This window comes from Manis pentadactyla, chromosome 1, assembly GCF_030020395.1.
Source record: "Manis pentadactyla isolate mManPen7 chromosome 1, mManPen7.hap1, whole genome shotgun sequence".
NCBI lineage: Eukaryota > Metazoa > Chordata > Mammalia > Pholidota > Manidae > Manis > Manis pentadactyla.
In genome coordinates this window covers 47,275,354-47,296,170 of record NC_080019.1, presented here as the reverse complement: position 1 = coordinate 47,296,170, position 20,817 = coordinate 47,275,354, and the positions used below count along the sequence as shown (strand labels likewise).

At 40.1% G+C, this 20,817-nt stretch overlaps 1 protein-coding gene across 1 annotated transcript in view; it reads left to right on the top strand.

The window, feature by feature from the left end:
* Nucleotides 1-18,305, top strand: part of ZNF621 (zinc finger protein 621) — a 43,018-nt gene extending 24,713 nt beyond the window's left edge. The window contains exon 5 of the mRNA XM_057497584.1: nt 17,899-18,305. Within this exon, the coding sequence (XP_057353567.1) occupies nt 17,899-17,912 (14 nt within the window). The 3' untranslated portion in view covers nt 17,913-18,305. The remainder of the gene's footprint in view (nt 1-17,898) is intronic.
* The last annotated feature ends 2,512 nt before the right edge of the window (nt 18,306-20,817 follow it).

Below are 20,817 nucleotides of genomic sequence, written 5' to 3'. Positions count from 1 at the left end.
TGCTGACAGCAAGTTATTCTGGTGGCTGAATCTCAGCTTCAGTGATTCTTCCTTGGTTTGTACTTGTAGTTGTATAGGGGAGGCAGCCATATGTGTTAACATGTCTACAGGGCTCAGGGCTCACTTTTGGGGTCTCATTCGAACGTCATAGCATGGTCCATAAGCGAACTGACCATCCCCACAGACTATAGGTATCTGAGTTTAGTCTGGATTTTAACAAGCCATTGTGGCTCTCTATCATGCCTGCTGCAGTAGGATTGTATGGCACAGGACACTTCCATTTGATTCCCAGCTGTCGCACCCATTCCTGCAGTGTGTGTCCAGTAAAATCAGTGCCCTGATCACTCTCAGTTACCTGTGGTCAGCCGTAGACAGCAAAGAGATGCTCCAGGCCTCTTTTGGTCATCTGCTGGTCAGCACAACAGGTAGGAAAAGCAACAAGAAGTCCAGTAGCTGTGTCCACACAAGTTATCACATACTGATATCCTTCTGACACAGGTAGAGGCCCAGTATAGTGTATCTGCCACCTGACAAGAGGTATAGGCCCCTTGGCTGTTGTCCCATGTTGCTGTGGAACTCGGTGTAAGTCCCTTTAGGAGCACATGACACACTCCTGCCAGGCTCTACTAACTTCTTCGAAGGTCAAAGGCAAGCCCCACCGATGGTCTACAGCCCACATTGTCTTTTGCCCCACGTGCAACAAACGCTGATGTAACCATTGGGCTACATCAGAGGCAGGAATTCCTTCTAACCAACATATCTGGGCCAATTTATCTGCTTCATCATTTCCTGGGGATGCCAGTGGCAAATGACCTGTCACATGGTATACTGTAATTATTTTAGTCTGACACAGGCACATAAGTCTTACCACAATTCTTGCCCATACAGGGGTTGGTGACCAACCAGCCAGTTGGCATGGTACCAGGTTGGTAGCCACAGGGTCAAGCCCCAATACACAGCCCAGCTGTCAGTGCAGAGAACTATAGGGGACGGCTCCTGTCTGATCACAAGCCACACGGCCCACAACTCTGCCTGTTGGCTGCTCTTCCCTCACCATCTTCCATCTATATTGTCTCAGTCTTAGTATGAAAAGCTATGGCCCTCCATTTTGGGGGCTTCCCATGGCTGGAGCCATCTGTGTACCATGCATCTTTGGGTATATGGGCTCTTCTCTCCCAATAGGGACTCTCTGCTAATGGTTCAAAAGCAAGTTCTTCCTGCTTTTCACTAGTATATGTCACTGGCTCCAACAAGTGTTGGGAGTTCTTCACTCAAGGGGCTACTAGAGAGGGCACTCCGCTGCTATAGGTGTGCGCCTCACTTGGCCAGTGTGGGCATTTGTGCCACACCACTCCTTGGCTTTTGGGTCCAGTCTCGTACTCACCCCAAGATGGGATAGGTAGTTATTACCTTTATCAGGGCCATTCCAGTGATGGGTTCTGTAGCCAGCAAGGCATGGTACACGGCAGGCAGTTGGTTTTCTATCAAAGTGTATCATACCTCTGCCCCTTTCCAGAGTTGTGACCAGAATCCAATGGGTTGGCGAGTTCATTCAAGCTGCTGCCAGAGACCCTGGCTCTAACCTTCTTGAGTCACATGAACGTCCAGCTCACAGGGGCCTTGATGGGTCTATCACACTCAAGGTCTGTGCGGCCTTGACTGCCTGTTTTGCTGTAATAAAGGCAGATGCACATGTCTCATCCCAGTCCCACCTGACGCCCTTTCGTACCAACCGGTATAAGGCCTGCAGAATTTGTGCCAAGTGCGGGATAAACACTCTCCAGTAGCCTAGAAGACCCAGAAACTCCTGTAGGAATGCTACAGTTGTGGGGGTAGGAAAGGCCTGGACTTTATCTAGTATCACTTTGGTCTTACCCAACCAGAAGACCCCCAAAAATTTGACAGACAAACCAGGTCCCTGAACCTTGGTGCTGTTCACAGCCCATCCTTTCTCCTGTAGATGTTGCAGCAGTTTAGGTGCTGCACCTTCTAGATCTGAAAGAGAATCAGACATGAGCATGACATCATTGATATAATGGTACAGCTGCACCATTGGTGGTTTCTCCCATGGTGCCAAGTCCTGGGCTATAAGGTCCATGGTAGATGGTGGGGCTGTGGAGGTATCCCTGTGGAAGGACGGTGAAAGTCCATTGCCGTCCTCCCCATGTGAAGGCAAACTGTTCCTGACTTTCCTGCTCAATGTCAATGGAAAAGAAGGAATTAGCAAGATCTACCACATAATGGTATGTTCCTAGTTCACGGCTGAGAGTATCCATCAGGCCTACAATAGAGGGGACAGCAGCATGCATAGGGGATATGACTTTATTCAGTTCTCTAATCCACAGTCATACGCCAAAAGCCATCTGGCTTTTTTACTGGCCACACTGGGTAAATGAAAGGACTATGGGTGGGCTTTATAATACCCACCTTTTCCAGCTCTCAGAGAGTTTCTCCAATCTCTTTATGCCCTCCAGGCAGTTTGTATTGTTTGGTTTTAATCACCCACTGAGGCACAGGCAAAGCTATGGGCGGGTGCCTAGCATGTCCCCTCAGAACTGTCTTCACCATACATACTCTCACTCTGAATTTACATGCAGTGATCTGCAACCATAGACCCTGCAGGATATCAATCCCCAAAGTATACTCAGGGATAGGAGATATATACATGGTATACTCCTTTGAGGGTAGGCACCCTATTCCCAAAGGGATTTGGGCTTTTTTTACCCTGATACCCTTCCCCCCATATCCATCTATGATAGTGGGGATCCTGGGAAACTGCTCAGGGTCACCATGAATCAGTGAACATTCAGCCCCAGTGTCCACCAGAGCCAGGACCCATTGTATATTCACTGGGGACCAATGGATAGTTATTTCAACAAGTGGCCTTCAGTCCCCCCCGGTCCCTCAGGGCAGATACCTTGACCATCCCGTCGGTCAAACCATGTTCCCCAGTCACCTTCCTGTGTGGCTCAATTGAGGTTGGCTAGCTCCCCAGCAAGAAGTCTTGCAAGCACACAGACTGGACTCGTGGCTCTGTCTCTGACCCCTGCCTCTTTGGTCTTAATGGCTGGAAGTGCTGCTCTGGTTTCCACTTTTGCCATAGCTCCAGTAAGATCCTATTTGACTTCCCATTTAATTTCCTCCCATCTGCTTCTGCCATATTAAATCAACCCACATCTGGGTCCTCATAACCTTCGGGCCCTGTAAATTCTTTTTGTGAGTAACATCTTATTTCTTTCCAGATTCTCATTGCTTCTGCTTCTCCTAAGTCTGCTACTGTACGTGTCACCTCGCTTATGGGATGCCCTAAGTGAGGGGAAAGAATGGCCACCAGAGGCCCAAAGAGGAATGTGGGAGCCATTTGAATCACAATTTTTCTCATCCCAGGGGTGAAAATCTCTTCATCTGGGCTATAATTCTCTGGACTATGGATGGCATTTCTTATGCCTAGCTCTTGTAGCACCTGTTGGAGCTCAGCATACGTCTGCCATCTAACAGGAGAGGATGGCAGATCACCCTGATTGGGCCACACAGCATGAAGTGCAGCCATAAGCCAATCGAAGAGGGAGTGACTCCCTGGGGTCTAAAGTGTGTTTTGTAATTGCTTCCTCAAGGCAGGCTGTGCTGTCAGGGAAGACAGCTTTCCCATCTCTGATCCCGACAGAACAATTCCATCCACCCCTAAGTCCCACAGATGCAGGAGCCAAGATGATATTGACTCCGAGGGCTTCTGCCTAAACCAGAGCCCAAATCCACCAGCTCAGCCTGAGTATAGGGGCGGAGCATAGAGTGCTCCACGACCTGGGGAGGAGGTTGCTCCTCTCTTTGGGGAACTTTCAGCTGCTGGATCTTCATTTTCTTTACAACCACTGGGCATGCTTTCAATACAGGAGGCGCCAGTGCCTCTGGCATTGCCCCTTCATCCTCCAGTTCCTCCATTTCTGGGGCTGATGGCACCTTTCTCTCCCCTCCCCGAAGTGTCTCCTCTGCTACAACCTTTACCTTGATGTAGATTAGGAGGTTTAGAATGTCAATTCTAGTATGCCTCACAGCAATGCTACCTCTGTCTTCAGAAGGTCTCTTACCTTCAGCTCAATGCTTTGCAGCTGACTTTCCATGCTACCTCCGCCTGTGCTTTCCTTGGGAGTTGTCTTTTTCCTTGAATGGCCTCTTCCTCCTTCAGAACACCTGGCAGCGCTGCCATCTCATCTCCAATGGCACCTTGCTGCCAGTGCTCTCGTGCTGCCTCCCCTCCCATCAATGCCATTTTTGTCCTCAGGGAATCCACAAAAGTCTGTAGCTCGCGTTCTTATGCTGCCTCTTGCATCAATGCCATTTGCTTCCTCAGGGAATCCACAGAAGTTTGCAGCTTGCATTCTCGTGACACCATTCCTTGGGTCTCCTCTGTAGACCCTTTTCAGACTGTGATCACAGTCCCCGCTGCCTCACAGGCGCTCTGCTTCTCAAAGAGTCTGCTCACTTTACCAAGAACCACCCCCTACTGCCTCAGGTGTCACCTCCACTCGCCTCCAGTCCTGGGGTGGGGCCCAGTCCTCTAGGAGGTAAGCCACCTCAGACCACATGCCTATTGGGGGATGATCCCCTGTTTTCCCATTCACAGGGGCAGCCCGCCGAAGCACCCCTCCCATAAGGGCAGCCTGTCTTTTTCCTTGGTCAACAATGAATCCTGCCGACTATGCCAATTGTCTTGACAATGGGTTTCAGTCCCGGGCAAGTTCACTATGGATTCAGTGTGACCAAAGAAACTGACAGCAAAACGTTCTTTGGGATGAAAGGTTTTATTGCCTGGCTTGTTCTGCTTGCGGTATGTCAAGCTCTAGCATCTCTGCCTCTGCCCAGAGCACTGGGCTGAGCTCTCTGTATAGCACAATAAAAGCTTATTGCCTAAAGGTGTGGAAGCAGTAGCCTAGCAACAGGCCAGTTACATCATCAGGTGGCTTAAGTTCAGTGATGATCCTGGCCATAGGAGCCCCAACTTCCCCACAGCTACCTTTGGTTATTTGCTTTTTGGCTATGTAATAAAATAATATATTTTTCATATAAAGTTATTACACTTAAAAATAGCCCTTGAGATAAAGAGCACAAAATGAATGCTACAGATGATTGAGAACCGAGCAACAGTAAGAACAGGAAATACATAGCAGGGTCCACGGGATATGGCAAAAGGTGGTACTCAAAGCAACATTTACATTCTTGGATGCATTCTTTAGAAAACGAATCTGGAAGCTTGCAGTTTAGAAAGCTGGAGGTGGTGTTTGGTGTTCGGAAACAAAAATACTAACCAAAACCTAAAGAAAACAGAGAAACAGAAAAAAAGGCAAAATAACTGAGCAAAAATAAGATACACAACAGAGTTTTTGGTAAAGATGGTGATTGAACATGTGAGCATTCATACCTTCCTGAAACCCCATTAAAACAGTATCAGAAAGCAACCAAAGAACCTGTTTAAAAAAATACACTGTAGTATTTGTATAAATTTTAAAAATCTACAATAGCAGTATACTGTTTAGCAATATATATATTTTATACAAAATGATACACAAAGCACAAAATTAGATAGGAATGAAGTATGGAGAGATCAAGCATCAGTGGTGGGATTGAGAAAATACAGAAGATGTTTCTGCTCCTTTCCCACCTCCCTCATACTCAGTACTCTCATTCTCATCCAAATGCCAGGAGCCTGATCCCAAATTCTGCATACTCATTGTCCAGCCACCTAATTCTTATCTGAAAACAATAGTAGATACTTTGTTTCTAAAATACCTTGAATTAGTGATGCACAAAGTAGTTTAGAAATTGCAGTCTTTTAATATCCCTGTAAGCAGATCAGTACTAACGTCTTACTTCGTGGTTATCCAGGAAGAAGTTAACCTGCTTTAATCTAAAAATTACATTATTTTAAAAGCTAGATGTTTGAATATATTACTTAAAATGTTTTGAAAACTTTATTACATGAAACCCAATTATAAGGCTGGTCCCTGTCTTTCTTTAAATCAGTCTGTAATCAATGTTACAATTTTTTTTTACTGATCTACTTACTAGTTACAATAAATTTGTGGTGTTACAGGAAAGTTCAGTTGGCCAAACACTTTTACTCTACTACACTTTGCTACCTCCACAATGACACCTTGGATATTAAAAATAATGAAAATAGATAACTGGTACTATTTACCATTTAATAATTAAAGAATTCTTTGGAAGTTAGGTTTCCTATCTCAGATTTGTAAAACAAGAAACCCTTGAGATGGTATATGACCATGCTTACAGTGGTTGGGGACAGAACTGAAGTATTTTGATGCTTGCTTTCAGCTCTGATGTTAACTTTTTTAAGAAAAACTTTTTAAGTTACAAGTATAGCAGGAGTTTTCAGTGTATCAAGTAATAACTATTTCATGGGGTAGATTTTTTTGTTGTTGTTGTCAAGTAGGCAAGGTTAGCAGTTTGTACTTTAATGACTATGAGCATTTTGGTTAGTTGTGGAAGGAGTGATGTCCATTAGATTTAAGAGTGTAAATAATGAGTCTTAAGTATATAGCACTAGAAATCTGAAGCCAAGTTGTGCCTGCTCCTGAAGAGGGAGGTTCTTCTTATAGCCAGTGTGTTCTGGAAACAGGGCAGTTTTCTTATACTTCCTCAGACCTCTCATTTTCTATAAATAAGATGCCTAATTGTTGTATAAACAATTGAGGTATGTACATCATTTGCATAGATTGTCAACTTTGAATATCCTGACCATACAAGGCAGTTTTGAATATAAATTTAAATTAAAAAATTGTTTTTCTAATATAGAAGAAATACATGCTTTAAGCAAAACTCCTAGCTAGAAGAGTAGGCATACATTTCATCAATTTTAATACTTTGGTGTGTACACAAACATGCACATAATCCCACGATCATACATGCATGCGTGCACAAATTACATACATATTCTATCATAGAGTCCTTTTTTCAGGTAGCAGAATATGTACATACTCTAGTCAACAAGTAATGTGTAGTATGTTTAATAGTTGCATAATGTTATATTGTATGGGTTTGTATACTTTATAAGCCACTCTTTTAATTGGACATTTTGAATATTTCCACTTGAAATCTCTCTTAAATACTTTGATGAATGCTTAGTACATACATGATTGATCGAGTTGTGATTTTTTTTTATTTCTAAAGATTTTTTGAAGATAAATGGAATATTTCTAATAAAGTAGGGGTCCCTTTTGCTTTTCCTCTATTTCTCTCTTTCATTATTTTTCCAGAATTAATCCATAGATATTAAATGGCATTGCTTTGCACATGTAAAGACTTGATGTAGGTGCTATTGTCTCGGGTCTTGGAGACAGGTATGCTGTGTGCAACCATGTAGGTAATTCTCTGTTAGTCTGTGTGAGTTAGTTTCACTTATTCTTCAGCAACTTGCATTTTTTCTCTTAATGTCATACTTCAGAGAGATTATTGGGATTGTGGTTCCCCCATAATGAGGGAGTAAACCAAAAAAGAAAGATTTATTAGAGTCCAGGAAGTGGGGGATCCAGTGTTCACTGAATAGTGAATAAGAAGGGATGGGAAGACAGTTGTACACCTGTTACAGGCATCAAGCAGTTCAAATTGGAGTAGGCTGATGAAAAACTGGGAGTTAGGCCTCCAGGAAAAAAATAACTTTTCAGGCACATCACTATATAATGTCAGTATACCAAGGATCAAGAAAAGATCGAGGGACTGGAATCAGAATGATATCAGACTTCTCAGTAGCAACGTGGGATGCTCCCAATAGTGGACCAATGCCTTCAAAATTCTGAAGAAAATATTTTCAACCTAGAATTCTGTTTCTAGTGAAACTATCCATCAGAAGTAAATTAATGTAAATAGAATGCCAAATGCTAACTGATAAATGTAGTGGCAGTGCTACAGTTGGAAATCCACCATCATTTTGCAACCATTATAATAAAAGATTGGTTCAGGCAAGAATCATTGATAGATACTCAATATGGGGGAAATTTAATGAGGATTAAATTTGTATAGTCTTAAAATATCTATCCGTGGAATGCTTATTAGTTGCAAGAGAATGCACAGCAACTACCTAGACATTGTACAATACTGTGACTAGATGATCAAAGTCAGCATTGCCAGTTAGGGGCAGATGGCAATTGTGTCTTCCATATGTGGTAACCTGAGAAAGGCACATCACTTAAAGAGTACTCCAGTGAGAGATGAATATCCTGAATCTAACCACAAGAAAGCACCTGACAAACCCCAAATGGAGCACATTCTATTCAAAAAGGAATTTTTGATATAAAAGAGAAATGTAGCAAGCGGCCTTTAGGCCTGCCATCTCTGGATGTGTTATTCAGAGCTCCTGTAACCATCTTGTGAGCCAGAAGGGAGCCAAATAAGTGACAAAGGCAGAGCCCAGGAAGTCCCAGAAAAGTGGAGCTTTGATCACGCTACACCTGATGTTTTCTTTTGGAAATGTTTTTAAAGATAATATGAAGTTAATATAAAGAAAAAAGGAAAAGAACAATTGTACTCTCTTCTGTCTGAATCCTTCATCCAGACATTACTCTGAATGGTTAAGAGTGTATATTCTTTTTTTTGCATATGTTTATATGTATGTATGTATGCATATATGATTTTTTTATAAATATGGTATGTGTGTATCCATGTAAGTTTTAAAATGGGATCACACTGTAGACCAAAGCTTGTCAAATTTGAATGTTCTTAAGAATTATCTGGAGGACTTCTTAAACCAGATTACTAGGGCTATTCCCAAAGACTGCCATACTGCAAGGATTACAGTTCAGTCCTCCCAGTAGTAGTGGACCACTCATCTGGAGTCCTGCTACCTCAGACCCTCTGAATATACATGGTTTATGTTCCCCCCTTCCTGAGGGAATAACTATCTTTGTTTTTGATTGCCCTCCCCAAGTAGAAAAGCACAAAGCCTGCACTGTATCCTCTCCCCATTCTAATAAATTCCCTCGATAAATACCTGTTTGGTATTGTTCATGTTGCAGTAACCTCCAATTTTCAGTTTCTTTTTTTAAGAAACACACTTAATTAACTGTTCCTATAGGGAGAAAGGAGTCCATATTTTAGTATCCAAGATGTCTGGCTAATCTTCTGGGAGAGGATAAAAATAATGTTCACTCCTTGATGATTGACAGCAGCAAAATCACAGGCCACTTCCTTAATCACCCTGCCATATCCATGCAGTAAAAGGGTGTGTCATCAGATGAGCTGCATAATGTTTTCTGCCTCATCCTTGACTGAGTTATGGTGCTCTTTACAACGTATTTCCCCCCATGCTCATTCTGTTTGATTTTTCTACATACCCCAAAATGTATGATGTCCATTATGGAGGTACTGAGAAACAGGTTGGTGGGAACCTCCAGGGAATATCAGCAGATGTGCATCTGGAAAGATGACTGTTCCTTAGACACAAACCTATTCTAAGATAAAGTGATGCTTCCCTGACTGGTGAGATTCATGACAGTTGATGACACATTGGTGGAACCATGAAACCATACACTCATTCTCTTAAAAATATTTATTTGGGTGCCTACTATGTCCCAGACACTACTATGACTAAAGACAAGGTGGTGAATGAGTCCTTAGCCTCTCGAATGTTATAGTACTTTGTGTAAGACAGATTAGTAGAGCAGATCATTGAAAAAATTGTTACAACTTGAAGGAAAGATGGAATGTTGTGAGAGAAGCCAGAGAAGAGGCAATTCTGAGGAAAAAAGCAAAGGTCCTGAGATAGAAAGGCACTTGGCTCATTTGAAATACTTACTGAAAGATCTAATGTGGCTGGGGTAATAAGAGATGGAGATCAATAAAAAGTATAGTCATTTCACTAGTGTAACGTTCCTAGAAAATCACAAAATAAAAAAAAACTGATTTGAAAAGAAATAGAATATCTGAATAGACTTAACAAGTAAAGAAATTGAATTAGTCATTCACAGTCTTTCCGTAAAAGAAATCCCAAATGACTTCTGCTGGTGAAATTTACCAAATGTTTAAAGAAGAAATAATACCAATAATCTGAAAATTCTTCCAGAAAATAAAGGAAAAGGTACACTTCCCAACTCATTCTTTGAAGCCAGGATCATCCTGATACCAAAATAGGACAAAGAAATCACAAGAAAAGAGAACAACTCTAAACCAATATTCCTCATGAATATAGATGTAAAAATCCTCAACAAAATAGCAAGGTGAATCTAAGAACTAATATAAAAGATTATATATCATGACCAAGTGGGATTTATCCAGGAATACACTGTCAGTTTAACATCCCCAAATCGGTAACACTGGCTCCTGTAATCCTCTGGCCACGTATCCATTAGTTTTTGAGCATTTTTGTGTCTTCAGGCACTACATGATGCCTGTGTTTAGCTGGTGTTTCTCAGCCCCAGCCCTGGAATCAACCATTTCTCCAAGGAGTCCTGGTGTGGGGAATGATACAGAGCTGGGACCTAGATGTGTTATCTTGAGCACAGACTGTCCAAGGTTGGGATTTGATCCATTCAGCGTAGTTCATGGTGTGGGGTTTACTGGGCTTCCCATCCTCAGTTCATGTGGAAACCCAAACTAAATGAAGATATGTCTTTGTGATCTTGGTGCTGAAAGACAATCAAGAGGCATTGGGTTTTTTTTTTTTTATTAAGGTGTGGTTGATACAGTTGTAAAAGTATCACATGAAAAACATTGTGGTTACTACATTCACCCATATTATCAAGTCCCCCCACACCCATTGCAGTCACTGTCAAGAGGCATCGATTTTTTGTTCCCATTTGAACTTAAAAGAATAAACAGTCTATGATTGGCTGACATGTCTAATTTGTACAGCTATCTCATTCCAATAACTGGAAGAGTGCCTGACAAGTTGAAGGCTTTTTAAATGTATAAATTACTAAAGGATCTTTGTATAAATGCTATTGCCTTCATCATAATTCAAGCTGTAGTTTAATGTCACCCAAAGACTAAGCAGTAACTATAGAGAGATTCAGGAGCTATAAATTGTAAAACAGGCCTCACTACATATTCAAATATAAATAATAGCTACAGATACTTGTTTATAAATCAACCTACTCCCATAATTATAGTAATACTTTAAGAACATGTAGCAAAAATTGTCTTAAACATTAAGCAAACATATTGGTAGATTGTCATTAGTAAAAGGGAAATGAACAATGTGAGAAGCAGCAAGTTTAGTCTTCCCTCATTAGTGGGGAAGGGAGTAAAATTAGGCATTGTTTATGATTTTGTTTTACCTGTTCCTAGATTTCTTTTTTTAAATTTAAGTATTGTTGATAAGCAATCTTATATTGGTTTCAAGTATCAACACAGTGGTTCATCAGTTACTCATATTATTAAATCCTTACCCCCACTGTTGCAGTTATTACCTGTCAACATAGGAAGATGTTACAGAATCATTGGCTATATTCTCCATGCTGTACTACCATCTCCATGACCAATTTATATTATGATTGAGAATTTTTGCTGTGCCTAGATTTTAAGCAAATGACATTTCTAAGAAAAAGTATTGTCTCTCCAGTGGATCACCCCTTCGGAGGTGGTGCCTGTCGCTGTGCTGGCTGTCCAAAGGTACCTGTTAGAGGATGAGCCACGCGACGGGATACCAAAACCGCCTCTTTACTGCTTTGATGTGACGATCTCCGACGGGGTGTACCAGCAGTGCTACCTGGTCCCCAGCCTAATGTTGGCATAGAAATGAGAATTTCCAGAGTCTTGTGTCTTTACAAAGAGAGAACAGGCCAGGGGATCCTGTGCATAGATAGCGTCCACTGTGGGAAGACCTTGGACACTATTTCTTTAGAAACTCCCTTTAGAAATAGTGCGCACAGGGAGATTCAAAAGAGGCCTTGAAAGGGCGGTAGGAGTCATTACCTGGCGCTGTGGAATAAGGAAGACCCGTATGGAGATATCTGGCTAAGGAACAAGCAACCTGAGGAACACAGTTGTTATGAGCTTTCCTGTTAAGGTATAATGTGTACACAGTAAAGTAGGAAAGTCTTACAAATACAGAAATATGCCTGAACCCTCGAGATCCTCCAACTAATATAATTATCATTCCAGGAAAGCAAGTGAAACCAGAATGGAGATTGCCAAAATTAAATCACCATTTTACCACAAGGTAAAATAGCCTCTTATAAAATGTCTGAAATACTGACTTTCAAGAAAACTCTGAAGATTTTTGGTCATATGGTTGGATTCATACTGCTGATGGGACTTCAGAACAACCATTTATAGTGGAACTGTTTTCTACGTCTCAGCCTGAAATCTTTGAAAATATTTACCCAAGAATAAAAGCTTAAGATTCAGTGAAACTCAAACATAGGCAGTCATCCTTTGCATACGTTTGGAAATTGATTAAGCAGTCCCCATTAAAGACAATGAAGACTTCACTAAGTGACAGATTTCGTGTGTACACAGTTGAAAGTTGTCAGAAATGACACTCAAGTACCTAAACTGCTTTACCTCACCACTACAAATCAAAGTCAGATATTTATTATTGAGGTCATAAAAGCTGTCCGTATTCCAGCGATACCAAGGTAAAAAACTTCCTTCAGTGGAGTAAAGAAAAGACTGATTCCGGAGAAATGAAGAATACGATTATTGGTGTATATTACCCCTATCCATCAGTGCCAGAGACATTTTTGAAATATAAGAGTTCTGTTAAAGGGACTAATGTAATTACTAGTCCTTTATGTGTTTTTATATGCTATGTGTATGGTATATGCTGTATCAGTTAATCTTTATAATTTTATAGGAATGAGCCAAAGTGTAGCAACACTCACTAATAATAATTTTGTCTTTATGTAGACCTAAAAATACATGTCATGCCTCTTAAAGGTTAATATTTTGATTTTATTAGACTGGAAGAAGGGAAAGAACATTGATAATGACTAACTGGAGATAATATCTTGATTTAATGTCATGGAGATCAAATCTAACCTTGAAAGATCTCAACTCCTATGATATTACATAGAAAGACTAATGGTATGAAAGGAGACACTGGATAATTTGATATCAAAATACCGACCACTCTGCTATGTTACTCTAATGGAATGATATATATTGGATAGAAGATAACTGAGCACTACTTTTATATAAAAATGGCAACAAAATAAGTGAGATGCAGAATAGTCACTAATGAGTGGCCTAACATTATTTTTGTATAATTAAGATATAACAGTAGAAAAGTTTAATGTAAGTATATTCTTTTTAGAAAGCTATGGGAAAATTGCATGATTTTGGAAAGAAGAGAAACTTTGAAATAACTGACATAACATCTAAATATTGGCATCCTTTTGTATTTCATAATGCCAGCAATATATAGTATATGGTTGAAAATATTAAAATTTGTGTTTCAATGCAGTGGCTAGGCAACACTTTATAGTTAGAAATGTGTAAATTACATTCAATTTGCAAAATTTATGTCTCAAGACTCTAGAAGATTATCACAATTTTATTGATAAATATGTTTTGCCTATTTTACAAAAATTACATAAGGGGATGATACCAAATAAAAACACAAAATCTCTCAAATTTAAAAAAAAAAAAAGAAAAGAAAAAGTATTGTCATGGGCAAGGGTGCAATATTAGCCATGGAAATGAAAAAACAAAGATAATTTGAGTCATTTCAGTTCATCCAGCTGGACACACATAGACCAAAGAATAGTTCAGTTTGTTGCTGAGGTCTTTCTGGTATGCTAGGATCCAGAGACGGGATTGAGTCTCTTCAGATCTCCACCCTTTGGCGCATTTCACCCTCATTTCACCACACAGATTCACCAATTACTAAGTTTCCATATTTAGTTTATCTTTCTCTCCCACCACATACACATCCTATGAACACACATTTTTTTTTCTGAACCATTTTGAGAGTAAATTGCAGATCATGTCTCTTCACCCATAAATAATCCATGGGCATATCCAAGAGCAGGAACATTTTCTCATGTAACCTCAATATAGTTGTCAGATTCAGGAAATTTAACTGATCCAATACTGTTTTCTAATTCGTAGACTATATTCCAATTTCACCAATTATCCCATTAAAGTTGTTTATAGCTATTCTTATTTCTAACCTAGGAACACACATTGCATTTAGTTTTCATGTCTGAGGTTCTTATTTAATTTGGGACCCTTCCTCAGCCTTTCTTTGTCTTTCATGATTTTGACATTGTTTAACTTGGTTTCTCCAATGTTTTCTCACTGTTAGATTGAGATTATGCATTTTGGCCAGGATGTCCCAGAAGTGATATTGTGTCCTTCTCAGTGCATGTTATCATGAGGCATACATTGTGAGTTGACTTCATTAGTGCTGATACACACATCTGTCATTTGGTTAAGGTGGTGTCCATCAGATTTTTCCACTGTTCAGTTACTATTTTTCCTTTTGGGGTAAATATTCTCATGCGAGATATTTTGGGTTTATGTAAATATCCTGTTCTTATCAAACTTTTACCTGAATCATTGCCCTAATTTGAAAACATAGATAGTGTACATCTCTCTGTATAATCTGTGGAGCGTAAGACAGAACCTGAGTCAAGCTTTATAATTCTACTAAAGTCTCCTTGGCAGGTGAAATGGCTGCAGAATGCCAGGAAACTGCAGACTATTTATTCAGTAAATTGACAAGGCAATCAGGTGAAAGCTTCCAGATGTTTTAAAATAGAGCTACAAACAATGCCAGGGGAAGAAAGAACATGTCCAGTTTGAGACTGGAGGAGCCTCTGAGCCTTCAGGTCGTGATTCTCCTGCTGCTCAGTGCCAGTGCCCCCTGAGGAGAATGACTCTCCGGGTGACCACGGTTATCTCAAGGGCTGGGAAAACCCTTCATCCCTCTGCTGAGGTACTGAATGGTTATTCTCAAAAGTACTTTGTTTCCAATGCTGAGGTTCCTTTTCAGGGAGAAGCTTCACTTCTTTATGAAGAATCCTTAGACTTGTAAGAAAAGTGTTCTAGTCACATCCACTCTGGTGCATCTCCAATGACTGGCAACCAAGGGCAGGAAGGTCCTTAGCTTCCCTGGGACAGCTGGGTTTGGGCTTTTTCTGACTCATCATGTCCAGTGCATTTACTCCTCTGAAATGAGAACATTTGTTTTATATTCATTGGTCCTGTGTGGTATGGCCACATCATATGGAGGTAAATCCTCCCTGGGGGGGAGGCACATCATATTGCTGGGTAAAATTCCCCAATATTGTTTTGAAGCAAATTCCAGGCATTATATAATTGCATACATTATATGAAAAAAATTGTGATTCAGAAGATACTAAAATTGGGTGATTTGTCAGTGATGAAGTTTGGTTGGGCTTTTCTAAGTATCTGGCTAGGATAGAATTACCCTCACAACTAAATAACAGTATAATTATTTTCATTAATTTCTTCACTGGCAGGGAGGATTAATGCCTATGGGCTTTTAAGAAGATTTATATACAAGTAGAGTCACCATAGCATTAGTCATAAAACTGATGATTAGAGTAAATGTTCTTCAAGCTAAAAAAAAACAAAACTATGAGAGCTAGAGACTGAACTTACTTTTTACTGAAATATATAATCAATATACAACTAAATGCACATATCTTGAGCATTTGACGAGTTTTGACAATTTTATACACCCATGTACCACTGCCAAAAGAGATGGCAGACATTCCCATCACTCTAGAGTGATCCCTCCTGTCCCCATTCAATCAATACCCACCACCCAGAAGCAGCCACTATTCTGATTTCTATCATCTTTCCCTGTGAGGTATCCACTATTCTAACTTGCATCTTGAAAGGTTGATTTTGCTTTTCATGTAAAGGAAATCATTACAGTATATACTCTTTTGGGGTCTAATTTCTTTACATAGTTTGTGAGATTCATCCATGTAGTCATAATTTGTTTTTAATTGCTGGGTAAAATTCCCCAATACTGTTTTGAAGCAAATTCCAGGCATTATATAATCACATTCATAAATACTGCAATTGGTAGTTCTGAAAGATGGGTAGTTTTAAAATATCTATATTATCACAGCTAAAAGAAATCACAAATGCTCCAACATACTTCTGATTCTCTGTATGGTGGTGATGTTGGGGGCTGTTGTCCAGGCTGGGTTGGGAACACAAGAGGGCAGGGCCTCACCCATAGCAGAGGGGTGCCCAGCAGGAGGAAAGCATGTATGAACCCTTAGTCGAGTTCTGGGGAGGGAAAAGGCACAGGAATGAGGGAGAGGGCCAGATGGCATCACCCTGTGCTCAGGCTGGGTCAGGAACATTGGGAGTTTGGGGTTACTAGACGTACATGCAACAGATGGGTGACAACATCCGTGACCCTGGATGGCAAAATACCTTGTTTTCTACTCCATTTACCTTTTGTTCTTAGATTTTCAGCTGCTGAACTGTATGACTTATGAAGCACTTATTGTCTGTCCATAAGTGTGTTTATTTTGCTTAAAGATCCAACTAGCCTGCCTTAGGACACACAATATCTCTCAACTCAAAGTATCTTTTTTTCATTTTGTTTAAAAATGGCTCTTTTCACATACCCCCACCTCTTTTTGTTAGAATTTAATTTTGGCTAGAAGAGACTGGTCTCATTCCCGGGTTATCATGAATCTGTATACTGTCTTGTCTTGTTCATTAAAAAATGTTCTTTCCCATTTAAATTTTCTATTCCAAAAATGCTAGTCCAACATGCAAATAAGTAGCAGCACATTTCATGTTCTTGGTGTATTTCCCTGGGCTACCCTCTCTTTCTTGCGGCCCTCCTGCTGCTTTCCTGCCTGTGTGTTCTTTTATTTGGTTGATAGCTTTCATTTTGGGCTCCTCTTCGCGTCTGTCTTTCAAGCTGGACTGCAGGTCTGTGCTGCGGGTGGGCTGTTTAGCAACTGGACTCTTCCCAGCCCCCATCAAATGCTGTTTCTTTCTGTAGCAGGAAGATGAGCTTAGGATATCTTCCTTATGGTGGCTTGAATGGTACATTTTGCTTGGTTTGCAAAAGCTTGTACCAACTTGAAATGCTGTCTGTGGTCTTTATTTAACAATAATAATAATAATAGAAAAAGCCACACACTTTTAGGGCCATCTTTGAGCAGAGCCCTTCCCTTGGCTATTATTATCTTTCTATAATATTCCAAAAGGTCTATCTGCTAAAATGCAAAATGTCTTTGTGAGCTTTCTGGTCTGTTCTTCCAACATTTTTTCCCTTTGCTATTATGTATTGTATTATTTCCCACAAAGAAGAGAAAAATTTAAAATTAGAACTGTTCTAGCTGATGATCAAAATAAATGCTCTGCAAACTAAGAAAAATAAAGTACTATAATGATCAGAGACTAAACCTAGTTTTTACTGAACAGTAATCAGCACATAATGAAATGCATATATCCTAAGTATTTGGTGAGTTTTGACGATTGTATACCCATGTACAACCACCAAAACAAGATAGCTGACATTTCCGTCACCCTAGAATGATCCCACCTGTCCCCTTCCAGTCAATACCCATCACCCAGCCAGCAACTATTCTGATTTCTATCACCACAGATTAGTGTTGCTTGTTCTTGAACATTGTGTAAATACAGTATAATGCTTTTGTGCCTGGCTCTTTTTTTAACACTTATTATCATGTTTATGAGACCCACTCATGTTGTTGTGTCTATCTATAGTCCATTCCCTTTCATAACTGAATAGTATTGCATTGTATATTCACACAATGTGTTTATCCATTTATCTGTTAATGGGCATTTGAGTTGTTTTCAGCTGCAAACTATCTTAAAGTTGCTATGAACATTTGTGTATGAATCTCTGCACAAATGTGGCAGGAGGTTCTCCAATGGCTCCTGATGATCCCTGCCTCCTGGTGTTCATACTCTGTGCAGGCTCCTCCCCTTGAATCTGGTCAGGGCCTGTGAACTGGCTTCTAACCTGGCAAAGATAATGGGATTCTGCTGCTGTGACTATGTTACATAAGACTGCGTCTTCTGTCTTGCTAGCAGACTCTATTGGCTTTCTTGACTTTGATCAAGAGTGTCACTCTGTGGAAAAGCGCATACGGCAAGGAACTGAGGGCAGCTCCTGGCCAGTAGCCAGCCAGGAATTGAGGCCCTTGGTCAGGAGCATGCAAGGAATTGAATCCTGCCCACAACCATGCGAGTGTGGCAGTGGTTCCTTCCCCCGCCAAGCCTCAGGGGAAACTACAGCCCTGGCCAACACTTAGGTGGTGGTCTGAGAGAGATGCTGAAGCAGAGGGTCCAGCCAAGCTCTGCCCAGACTCCTGGCCCACAGAAACTGTTTAAGCTTCTAAGATTGTGCTAATGTTGCAGAGCAATAGGCAATGAATACAGTGGACATACGTTTTTATTTCTCTTGGGTAAATATCTGTAAGTGGAATGACTGGATCATATGGTATGTGTACATTTAACTTTTGACAAAGTTGCCAAACTGTTTTCAAGCAGATGTATATTTTTACACTCCCACAAGTAGTGTATGAGAATTCCACTGGCTCTATATCCTTGATAATATTTTGCATTTCCAATCTTTTTGATTTTGCATTCTAATGGGCATGAAGTTGTATCTCATTGTAGTTTTTAGTTTCACTTGTTTAGCATTCACTTGATGACTAGAGAATAATAAATGTGTTTTAACACATTATGCACCTCTTCAAAATTTTTCTTCCAAGAGAAATACATCTTGTTTGCTGGCCCAATTTTTTGTTGTTTTTTGAGATGTATAGCTGAAAAGACAGAATTTCTGTCTTCAGGAAATTAATAATATAATGAAAATATCAATGTACAACTATATGTAAAATATATAATGGGAAATGGAAGATGAGGTATGTAGTACATATAGAAAAATGAGTAATGTTATGTTCTCATTGCTGGGTAAGGTAACATGCACCAGTATGCTCTAAAATAGGTGTTTGTAAGTTCATTTTCAGACAAGAAACGTGTGGCTTACAGGCTAGTGTCAGCTGAAGTGGGCAGGCTTTGCTGCAGTAACAAGCAGCCACTGTATTCAATGGTTTAAAACAATGAAGATTTATGTCTTGCTCAGATACATGTCTGTAGTGGGTTGCTCTGGGACTCTGTTCTGCATCATTGTAGTTTTCATTACAGAACTCGGGCTGGCAGAACATCCCTCACCTGGAATGCTGCTGAGCACTGTGTCAGAAGGAAAAGAAAGCACAGCAAAGCCCTCTTTTATTGGTCAAAGAAATGACTCCAACATGGCAGAATATGTAATCCTATCATTCAGAGTTTAAGTTACTTACTCAAAAGGGCAGAGTCTAACTTAAGCCAGATCTTATGATGCTAAACATAACTTCCCCCCATGCATATCCACAGTTGTCCTAAATGATCCTTGAAATAATATTGCTTCATTTACTTACTCTTTCCATGGCTTTTTGTTCTGCTGATTCCCTTACTTCTATTTCATCAGTGTGGACCAGATACCCCTTGAAAAATGAACTTATTTATTTAACATAGCTGTTTATTTATATGCAGATGTGTATCTTCAATTTTCCCTTTTCTAGTTCAGAAAGCTCTGTTGGTCAGGATACAAAAGTAATACACAGAAATCTGTTGCTTTCATATATACTAATGATGAACTAGCAGAAAGAGAAATCAGGAAAATAATTCCATTCACAATTGCATCGAAAAGAATAAAATACCTAGGAATAAACCTAACCAAGGAAGTGAAAGACCTATACCTTGAAAACTACAGGACACTCTTAAGAGAAATTAAAGAGGACACTAAAAAATGGAAATTCATCCCATGCTCTTGGGTAGGAAGAATTAATATTGTCAAAATGGCCATCCTGTCTAAAGTAATCTACAGATTCAATATAATCCCTATCAAAATACCAATGGCATTCTTCAACAAACTGGAAAAAATAGTTCTAAAATTCATTAAGGAACTACAAAAGACCCGGAATAGCCAAAGCAATCCTGAGAAGGAAAAATAAGGCAGGGGGAAATCTCACTTCCCAACTTCAAGCTCTACTGCAAAGCCACAGTAATCAAGACAACTTGGTACTGGCACAAGAACAGACCCACAGACCAGTGGAACAGAATAGAGAGTCCAGATATTAACCCAAACATATATGGTCAATTAATAAAGGATAAAGGAGCCATGGATATACAGTGGGGAAATGACAGCCTCTTCAACAGCTGGTGTTGGCAAAACTGGACAACTACATGTAAAAGAATGAAACTGGATCATTGTCTAACCCCATACACAAAAGTAAACTCAAAATGGATCAAAGACCTGAATGTAAGTCATGAATCCATAAGACTCTTAGAAAAAAACACAGGCAAAAATCTCTTGGACATAAACATGAGTAACTTCTTCATGAACATACCTCCCTGGGCAAGGGAAACAAAAGCAAAAATGAACAAGTGGGACTATATCAAACTAAAAAGCTTTTGTACAGCAAAGGACACCATCAGTAGAAGAAAAAGACATCCTACAGTATGATATATTCATAAATGACATATCCGATAAAGGGTTGATGTCAAAAATATATAAAGAGCTCATGCACCTCAACAAACAAAAAGCAAATAATCCAATTAAAAAATGGGCAAAGGAGCTGAACAGACACTTCACCAAAGAAGAAAGTCAGATGGCCAACAGGCACATGAAAAGATGCTCCACATCACTAATCATCAGAGAAATGCAAATTAAAACCACAATGAGATATCACCTCACACCAGTTAGGATGGCCAACATCCAAAAGACAAATAACAACAAATGTTGGTGAGGATGTGGAGAAAGGGGAACCCTCCTACACTGCTGGTGGG